The 10795-nt window shown below is 38.9% G+C and overlaps 1 protein-coding gene across 6 annotated transcripts in view; it reads right to left on the bottom strand.

Moving 5' to 3' along the window:
• Positions 1-386: 386 nt before the first annotated feature.
• Adhfe1 (alcohol dehydrogenase, iron containing 1) overlaps positions 387-10795 on the bottom strand; it is a 34392-nt gene continuing 23983 nt past the window's right edge. For 2 of the 6 annotated variants that reach the window (XM_023722417.1, XM_023722418.1), the window contains 2 exons: positions 8413-8570; positions 393-1906 (listed from right to left, as the gene is read on the bottom strand). In XM_023722417.1, the coding sequence (XP_023578185.1) occupies positions 1823-1906; positions 8413-8570 (242 nt within the window). In that variant the 3' untranslated portion in view covers positions 393-1822. Of the gene's footprint in view, positions 1907-8412; positions 8571-10795 lie in introns of all 6 variants that reach the window. The other 4 variants (XM_023722416.1, XM_023722414.1, XM_004637525.2 and 1 more) reach the window with 4 other exon arrangements.

The following is a 10795-nucleotide window of genomic DNA, read 5'->3' as shown; positions in this document are numbered from 1 at the left end:
GCTCCTGCTGAAAGCTTGAGCCGGCAAATCTCAATGTGGTAATCTTTGTCTTATTATTATTCTTTTTATTAAAATTTTTTTTCAGTGTGGTAATCTTTCTGAAAAAAGCAGCAATGAGATTTCTGTAGTCTGAGAATAGCAGAGAGGAAGATTATCATGATACTTGGATCCTGTTGGCTTTTTAAAAATTTTTCATATAATTTTATTTTCTCCCTTCAAACATAATAATATGATATCCAAACATTGTCTTAATTGGTGGGTCTGTAAACACAGGCTTACCCATTCCACTCACAGGCAAGACAAATGCTGCTTCTTGAAATGGCCCTACCATGGAGCCCTGGTCATCCAACCCAAGTCACTCCTTGCCTGGCTCTATCTTCACTATACTGTGTGGCCACTTCACTGAATCTCATCCTGGACTTTAACTTTTTCATGGCTTCCATAATTTTGCTGTGTTTTTCACATGGAATGCGTCAGACCTTTACTGCATTGCCACCACCTTTGGGGCCCTGAGCCTTCTTGTCAGCACTGTCACTCCCAGGGGCTGCTCCCCTTTTCCCCCACTTTTCCAGAACCACTTTTTCCTTTGGGCAGCATCTTTGGAATTTGCCATTGTACTTGCTACTACATCTGCATCTGCATAGAGCAATTCTGTTTGCTTTTGAATCTACTTACTCTGAGCACTAGATAAATGTTTCCAAAGAGAGCTTTATTATCATTTAGGATGCTAGTGTTTTTTTCAAGAGAATAATTTGTTTACTACAGAATTGGTTTCAATATTTTACCTCTTCAGATTTGATTTTGCCTTCTGAATATTAGTTGCTAGTATTTTTATAAAATTAGATGAATCTGACATGAAACATTAAAATGATATTTTCCTTCTCCTTTTATTATTTTATCTTTTTGTGGTACTGAGACTGAAGTCAGAGCCTTGCATCCAATAGGCAAGTGCTCCACACCGAGCTATATGCCCACCCCTCTGCCTTTTAAAAAATGAACAATAGCTTGTTTTAACCAATCCAAATGATACACATCTACAAAATATAAAGTAAAGGTACAAAATATAAAGTGAACATTTTCTCTTAATTCTAAAAACTCCAAATTCTGTCTCTTTAGTAATAACTTTTACTGTACTGATGAGCACTTTTTTCTATATGTAGACATATATTTGTAAATAGTAGATGAAATAAAAATCAGACCATATTAACATACAATTTTTCTGCAACACTTTTGGCCAATGTCTTTTTATAATTGATGAATCTCCAACAGAGTTAATATCATCTTTATTATTGACACCACAGTAATCCACCGTTTAATATATTCTCATTTATTTATCCAAATATTATTACTGAATATTTAGGTTGTTTCAATTTTTATTATTTGGAAAAGTACTGCCAGAAACTCTTTGTCATGTTTCTTTACATACTTAGGCTAGTACTTCTGTAAATTAAATTTCTAGGCATGCAGTTATTGGGTGTAGGTGTAGAATATGAACATTTACATATCTGATGGATACTAGATTTTTGCCCATTTGATATACATTGAGCAGAAGCAGAGTATTCTGTGGGGTTTGGCAGAAGACCACTGATCCTTGACATCTGGCTCTGGGTCTGACGTAGTAAGTTTTTGTCTACACTGTTTTATGAAAATAAAACTTACAACACCAGGGAAACTCCTATAGGATAAATTTATATTTTGTCCAAACTAGTAACAGGAAAAGTTGAGTGTGGAGGTTTGAAAAGACAGAGCTCTAGCCAGATCAACTTTTTTTTTCTCTCAGAATTACAAAGGCCAATCGTAATTATTTCAGTTAAAATGGCAATTAATACAGTTTCATTGAAGCTTCAAACAATGCAGACAGATCCTCTTCCGACTGGGGGCGGGGTGCAAGCTTGGTGACCCGCTCCTGAAACAGTAAATAAATGTCATTACCCGGAGCTTGCAAATAGCTGTTTTTAAAAGGTAAAGGGCATATAAATTAACTTGGTCATAAGAATCAAACTTGATAATGGTCATATCTTTAAAGATCATATTTCTTGTGTACTTCGTGTTACCCAATTCCTAACTCGGAGGTTTCCCATGATAGTATCTCTTTCCTGTGAAGTTTTCAAAAGTCATTGCCCTCAGACCTCTGCATGGACAAGAGCCTCTGACCGACAGACATACAGACCCAAATCAACTGCTGGGAAGATACCTTGAATAATCTCTTGTCAGTTCTCCAAGTGCAGAGAGCCCTGTTGCAGGCACAGTGAGTATAAGGAAAATACAGTTGGTTGTCTTGACACCCAAGAGCATTTTTCAATCTAAGGTATATTCAAAAGGACTACTGTAGACATGAGCTTTCAGGCTACATGAAACAACTGAGCTGTCTCTCCCATTAACCAAGGCTTTATTTCTACTTAGCAGAAACTAAACAAGTTCAGTGATCGGCTTAATTTCTTCAACAGTTACTGAGTCAAGTCAGTGAAGAGGGCCTGCACATCCTATGGCTGTTTACCCAACGTCTCTCCTATCTTTCTGGGGTAGGGAACTAACAGATGTGATGAGTGCCCTGTAGCCCAATTAAGAGGTAATCCACTGAGGGGGCTGCATTTGCCTGGGTCACTGGGTTTGCCTGCTGGTGGTAAGCATGTTTACAGCATTCCCGATAAACAGGGAGGCTCAGGAGGACAGAGGCTTCGAGGGCCCTGTGGCCCTGCACCTTTTAATGCTTCACATACAGTAAATATGTGCTTGACACTTGGTTGCTGAGAGAATCAAGAGATATTGGTGTCTCAAGGTCACACACACAAGTGGATCTCTGACTCTGCCCACTCCTCTCATTTTCATTCTTTGGTTTTAGAGAATATGAACTCATCCCAGGAACCTTTTAGGTTGGGAGTTTCATTCCCCTATATCAATATGAAAATTATTTCTACAATTCAACAACAACAATAAAAAACTCCAAACAACTCAGAACAAAGGACTTGAATAGATATTTCTCCAAAGAAAATAGATAAATAGCCAAGGAGTGTATGACAAGATGCTCAATATTATGTTGAGCTGTAGGGGACTCAGTCAACAATTTCTGACATTACCAGTCAAGCGGAAGACCCAATACTATTATGGGCTACTGGACTCTTTTAGAATATTTTGCTGGGTTTACACACCTATGACATTCAAATAACGGAACTTAACAAAAAAAGGGGATACAGATGAATGTCCATTTTGTATCTGTGTATTCAAAGTGGTTAGGGTAGATATATAGTTACATTCTCTTAATGAATAGAGGGATTTGTTATAATGGTGTTTGTAAATAGGATATCATGTCCACATCTTGTACAGCAATTAACCACTAGGAAGAATGTATGCAATGTGTTAATTATTGAAGCTGTCCTACCAATTTGATTTGAAACTGTCTCATTGCTATTTGTTTATCAATAAAATTATGGAAAAAACATTTAAAAAAGATGCTCAATATTATTACTTACTGGGAAAATGGAAATCAAAGCCTCAACTAGATGTCACTTTACATCCCATTAGGATGGTATTATTAAGAAATGTAAATTGGAGCCTTGTATATTAATGGAAGTGTAAAAGGATATAGTCACGGTAGAAAAAATTTTGCCATCTCCTCAAAATATTAAACATAGAATTACCATATAATCTAACATTTCTACCCTTAAGAATATACTCAAAAATATATATATATTTTAAATTTTTATTTATTTATGTGTGTGTGTGTGTGTGGCCAGCTCAGCCCACCAGGGGGCGGGGCTGGCTGGCATGTGGTGCTGCGGGATTGAACCGTGGTCCCTGTGCTTTGCTAAGCTTGTTTTAAGTAGGTGCTTTTGACCACTGAGCCATCTCACCAGCCCTCAAAAAATATTTTTGAGGGAAACAGGGAATCAAAAAAATGCTTGTATGCCAATATTCACAGCACAATTATTCTTAATAGAAGACAGAAACAATCCTAGTGGCCACTGGGACATAAATGGATGAACAGAGTGTAGTGTACCCACACAATGAAATATTGCTCAGCCATAAACAAGATTGTGATTCTGACACATACTTCAACATGAATGAATGCTGAAGACATTCTTGTAAATAAAATAGTCACAAAAGGGCAGTTACTGTGATTCCACTTACAGGAGGTACCTAGGACAGGCAAATTCAGAGACAGAGAGTAGAATGGAGGTTACCAGGGGCGACAAGAGAAGGGCAGATTGGGGAGTTATCATCTAATGTGGAGCTGTTGGGGATGATTTTATAAAGATCTGGAAATGGGTACTGTTCATGGCTGTAGGACATTATAAATATACCTAGTAGCATTGGATTGTATACATAAAAATAGTTAAAATGGCAAATTTTATGTTGCATATATTTTACTACAATTAAAAAGTTAACTACACTAGGTATGGTGGCACATCTATGTAGTACCAGTTACTCAGGAGGCTGAGGCAAGAAGATGGCGTGAGCCCAGGAGGTCAAGACTAGGGTGGGCAACGTAGCAAGACTCTAGGTCTAAGTAAGTAAACAAGCAAGTAAAATAATAGGATAGATGTACATTTAAGAGATGGCAGGAGACTATACTAATGAATATGATGAGGCAAAGGTAAACCTTATATCCCAGTAGATGGTTTACAAAATTCCTACAGACTTTTGAAAATTCATAGCAAAGCAGAGAGATCCGTTCATGGTTACACATACAGAGACACCCACACATTTGAGGAAGGGATAAGAGCTGGCTGAATTTCAGGGTTTGCTATGGACAGAGGTGATGATCATGATCTTTACATTATTCTGTTCTAATGAGGAACTCTTATCTGATCGGCTCACAGGCCCTTGACCTGATCCTGTTTATCACTGGTGAGCAGTTCAGGACTCCTAGAAGTACCTGAAGCCAAAACTACATTGAGTTTATCTTTTACTTTGCTAGCCCCTAATGACAGATTAAAGAAGTTAAATTTGTGATGTTTCGCTAGACATATCAGCTGTGTCACAGAAAAGCTAAACACTCAGAATAAAGATGTGTTAAGTAATGTACTATTATTTATAGACATGTAAAACTAAAGAAAACTGATTAACATGGGCATTGAAATAAATTCAGGCTTCTCCTTTTAGCACATTCATAAAATAACAATGTTTCAGCTGGCCTGTCTACCAGGGAGTGGAAGTGCTCATTTGGGTAGACAGCTCTTCTTAGTAATGAAATGTTTTGATTTGGAATGTAAATGTTTCTTTCCAAAGGTTTCAGAAATCCAGTTGGGAAGATTAATTTATTCTTGCCCGCTCTCCTTGCAGCCTGGCTATGGCAGTTGGAAGCCTTTGCACACAGGAGTGCTATTTGCTACCACTAGTATGGGCGGTGGTGTTTGGTCAAGAATACTGGCCTGGTTGTTCCATCCAGAGAAAACTAATCCTGGTTGCTGCACATAAAAGAACCTTTCTCAAACATTAACTGTAAGAAATAACCTTTCTAGCAATGTTCTTTGCAGGAACCAATATATCCTTCTTACTACTTTAAGTCCTGGAATATTAATAAATGAAGATTAGTCACCCATATGTGTAAAATCTGAAATTGCCATGGCATTCCTGTAAAATGTTTGCTGCAGCCAAAACACAAAACAAAAACCTCTACAAGTAATTCTCCATCTACGGAAGAGAGAAGCTTATTTCTAAGCTTCCCCCCAAGGATTTAGGAGTCTTTTAATGTATACATATTTCAATCATATCAACTCTAAAAATGGAATGAGTGCTGGTTAATAAAATTAACTATAAAAAATAAAATTAAATTAACTATGTTTTTATTAATCATGAAAACATGGCCAAAGGGAAAAAGTGTATGCCTTGGGACACTTTATGAATATGGCTTGATAAAAATGTGGGTTTCTACTTTATTGATTTTTTAAAATGAATTTAGGACAGGTTATACAGGGTGTACAGGGTCTCACTACATAGATTGGACTCGTAGTGATTCTCCTGTTTTCAGCCTCCCAAGGGCTAAGTGCCATTCCTACAGTCCTGGGGATTGAACCCCTAGTCCCTGAGTCTGCCTAAGCAGGTGCTTTAATACGCCGAGCTATCTGGCCCACCCTTGGGTTCCTACTTTAAGACATGATTTAATATTCAACAGGTTGCATTTATTTCTCATCTTTTGTGAAACTAGGAAATTCATTTTGTCTAGCTAAGGTTTTGCCTCTGTGATTTTCCACTATGACATGTATGTGGAGGCATTCAGAATACTTAATTAACTTTTGACTTTAGTGGATGGTCTCTAACATTAGTTTGAATTTCTTCTATCTGGAATAGTGTTTGAAAGTGAAGGTCTGAGCACAGCAGAATTAGAATGGTAAACATTTGCCAGTGGGTGCTGCTAGCTGGGTCACGCATGACATGCCACCAGCAATTATCTGGCCAAGAATATCATACAGTTTCACCTGAAAACTGTGGGTGCCATTCTCAGAAGTTGATGAACATGTACTCTTGAACATTTTTCCTTGGATTTATGAACAGACTTTTCAGAGGGCTCCTTGCAGAATGGATAGTTATCACTGAAACTATGCTATCAAGCCAGAAGCCAAATTAAAACTGTGGTGACCATAGGTCTGGGGAGTTCTTGGACAGGCTTTATGACTTTTCCATCTTTGGGTATATTTCAGTTGTCTAAGGAAAGATATTGAAAATTTTTTCACCATCCAGTCATTAGGCTTATGTGGACAGAGGATTTAGGAGGTGAGGGCTGCAAATATATGCTGATTTAACATACTTATTAGCCTGTATTAAGTGCAAGAGAGGATGGATGAACAAAGCAAAGTCTTGTCCATATGGAACTCATACTCTAGCAGGTCTGGATAAAATAAATGATAGGTTTTTTTTTCTATTTAGTCTCTTGGACTTACAGGTTAGAATAAATGTTTGTGGTGGATTCAGGGGCCATCTATGCTATACTTTGAGACTTTTATGTTTCTTATTCCTTTATATTTTTAGATGCAATTGGATTCACTGAGCCTAAATATAAATCAAGAAAACGGGTGGCTCATGGGTCCTGTTTTACTTGTACATTGGGAAAACAGGAAAAATGCAACAGAAACATCCAAATTGCTAATTTTTCTTGAAAGATGGTTGTAGTACCTAAAGGAAGAACCGAATTTCTCCTTGTGATTGTACTGCTCACACAATTAGATGGGCCATATGCTTCCTACTTTGCTGAACTCCCTGCCATTCCCTGTTGCCTTATATATTTTCAATTTAAGAAACTGTATTAGTACATATTAGCATTATATAATGATTACATTCATCATGGGGAGTTGGTCCTGCTACATAACACATCTTGACCACTTAACAGTTTATCCCAAGCGTCACTCAGGCAGTACATTTTTTATGTACTGAGTATTCCAAGCATTACTCTGGCAGGTTTGTGGGAGTGTGAGCTGTGACCCAGTCTACACAAATCTTATCTTATGTGATGGGTGAGGCTGTCAACATTCTCAACCCTGATGAAATGAGGAAGAAGCAACTAGTTAGAGGCCCTTGCTTCTCTGGAGTGGGGCGAGAAAAAATTACTGCTGTCTGTGGTCACAGAATGCTGTGTGAGTAGATCTCACAGTCGCCAGCTATATCAAGGAGATCCCTGGATGCCTTCATTTTGGGAAGAGGGGCTCCATAAGGCTGAGGTGGTCTTCATTTTTCCCATATTCACCAGCAAGACTAAAGGAGCATCCTGGTTGTGGTGACTATGGTGTGGTCCACTAACCAGTGCTTGTGGTGCTGAGCTCGCTACTTAATGGTGAACTGCAATGAATTGGATGCTGGCCCTTTAGGGTCTGATACACTAGCTCAAGAGATCCAGAGAGCCTTTCTTCATGGGAGAGGGCACTTCACATCTATCATGATTCTACCAAATTAACGAAGCATAGCAGCACATTGAACTTACATTCTTTAGTGACTTTAAATAAATGAAATAAGCCTGAGAGGGACCCACATATAAAACATCACATGTCCCAAATTCCTTGAAAAGCAATATTAAAACGTATAACTCAAAGACTGCCTGTTCTTCACAAAATAGTAGGAACTTACAGGTCTTTGTAGCAGAAAATAATATTAGTGGTCCTTTAGTAATAGCTTTGCAGGGCTTTATAGGGGACCTTTAAAAGAGCAGAAGTGGGGAAAAGGGAAGTTTGATGTAGTTCAAGATCAACTTGGTTCTTTAGCTTTCAATTTTCATAAAGAATCCTTTTAGTTCTGCAACAAAAGCTCCACCTCAACTACAGTTTTATGGCATAAAAGCAAAGGAGCCTTGACCCTTCTCTTCCAGGAAGATAGTTGCTGTGTGATATGGAGGCAACTAGAGGACCCCTGGGGTTTCATTTCCCGTAACATACCCCAAGTGGAAATTCTGTGCTTCTTAGCAGGAGTGAGGACTGCTCTTACCTGGGGTAGTGTTCCTTTCACCAGTGCTGGGATATCTGCTTTGGAGTAGCCAATGGCAGCCAGGCCATTGTCAACATTTAGATCAAATAGGAATTTCCGGAGTGTGTCTGCCAATACAGGCCCAGCATCTTGGATCTTGGCAGTGCGGGTATCAGCTCCTAGAAGATAGTGAAAAAAAAAGAGAAAAAAAAAATATATATAGATAGAGAGAGAGAGAGAGAGAGAGAGAGAGAGATGGAGGGGGGAGGGAGAGGGAAGATGATGCAGACTCTGGGGTGTTGTTCAAGATCAGCACAGTACATATTGTGTACTCACTGCCCAACCCCAAGTATGAGCACATCACTGTGCCGCCCCTTGACAATGGCTTAAAGGTTCATGGTCAACCTAATAGAAGACACTTTAGCAAGGTCAGATGGAGGAACAGAGATCTTCCACAAGACAAGTTCGCTGGACCAGTTAACTTTCCCCACATTTCCGAGTGACTGCCACTTCCCATTTGGTCACCCCTTGTATGGTGGTTAAGAGGAAGAAAAAGGAGAAGGGGAAGGAGAACGGGAAGAGGAAGGAGAAGGGGAAGAGGAAGAGGAGAAAGAGAAAGGGAACCAAGGAGGAGGGGGAGGAGGAGGAGGAAGAAGAGGAAGAGGAGGAAGAGGAGGAGAAGGGCTAAGAAAGGAGGTGTAGATAAGAGCAGGGAAAAATGCTGGTGTTGGGATGAGGAAGCAGGGTCTGTAAGAGAAACCCAGCTGTGTCATTTTTCAAATCTTGAAATTTGCTGACATCTAGAGGTGCATGTGTTGAATGAACATCTTTTCTCACTAACATCTTAGAAAAAGATAAACCCTGTGTAAACACCTTGTGAGATAAGGTTAAAGAGCTCCCACTTTAATCATTAAAAAAAAGTATGACCAAGAAATGGGCTATGTGTGGCCAGAGACGGAAATATTTCCTCACAATATCTATAAAATTTTATTTTGAACTCTATTGTCAACAGGCAGGGAAGGTTCTTTTCAATAAATATTACAGTGTCCAGAGCATAAAGACTTTTGGCAAATGGTATTGCATGTGTACATAATAATGACAAAGGTGAAGAGATATGAAGTTACCAGGGTTTGGAGATTTTTAAGGCAGAAGTTTGATGTAATTAATACATATAATCATGGAGATACCAATCTGGAAGAGACACTGGGTTCTGTCCACAGGCAGAAAATCCCCAGAAGAAATTATGTCATTTCCCAACTCCTAGCACTCACCCCTCTCCCCACTCACATGAGTGGGCACCTTCATGCCAAGAAACTAAGCACTCTGCAAGTGGCACGAGGTCTACCCAAAAGGCCACTGAAGGAGACTGGGACACACAGGTCCCCTGCACAGTGGGGCACTTGATTGAATTGTTTTTAAACTTTCTTTTCTGTGACAATGAGAACTGCTTCAGTAATCCAGGAAAAACAGCATAAACAAAATCAGATATAGGGCCAGTTGGGAAACAGCTGCATGAAAGGTAAACCTTGCCTGACAAATCTGTGTTGCTCTGCGGCAGCAAAAACATGCATTAGGTAGAAAGGCGATGTGACACAAGACACAGGGAATATGATTTTTTCATGTTCCTGAGATGACTGCCATAAAACATACCATCAGGACCTCTAGGTTTTCTTTTTTTGTTTTGAGAATAAAAAAAAGTAGTAAAACAAACAAACAAACCCCATTAGAAACTATTCAGAATTTCCTGCAACTTGTACAATGAATAACCACTAAGACAACAATATGCAATGTATTAATTATTGAAACTGTGTTAATAATCAGTTTTGAAACTGTTTCATTGCTATTTGTTTCTCAATAAAATATTTTAAAAAAAGAAACTATTCAGAATTTCACTAACCAAAATAACAGTAATTCCACAATAGTTGTTATATTGCATATTGTTGTCTTCAGATTAGCTGTTCAGATTACCAGATATAGGCATGCAAAATCAGTTGAAAAATTATTATTATTATTTTTTGTGGTACTGGGGATTGAACTCAGGACCTTGCACTTGCCAGACAAGCGCTTATTCTACTGAGCTATCTTCCCAGCCCCTGAAAAATTAAAAATAGGAAAAAATTTAAGCATTAATTGCTGCTTTCAATAGACCAGCAGAAATCAGCAGCACAGGGCTGGCCAGATAGCTCAGTGGATTAAAGTGTCTGCTTAAGCACGTGCAGGGACCAGTGTTCAATTGTAGGTGTGCGGAGACAGCCCCGCCCCCAGGGAACACTGAGACAGCAAATGAGATTGGGCATGGTGGTGCATGCCTGTAATGCCAGGGCTTGGGAGGCTGAAAACAGCAGGAGTACTACAAGTCCAATCTGTGTAGTGAGACCCTGTACTACATACATTAAAATAATAA

This window comes from Octodon degus, unplaced genomic scaffold (genome assembly GCF_000260255.1).
Source record: "Octodon degus isolate 3935 unplaced genomic scaffold, OctDeg1.0 scaffold00091, whole genome shotgun sequence".
Lineage (NCBI taxonomy): Eukaryota > Metazoa > Chordata > Mammalia > Rodentia > Octodontidae > Octodon > Octodon degus.
This window is presented reverse-complemented; position numbering and strand designations above follow the sequence as displayed.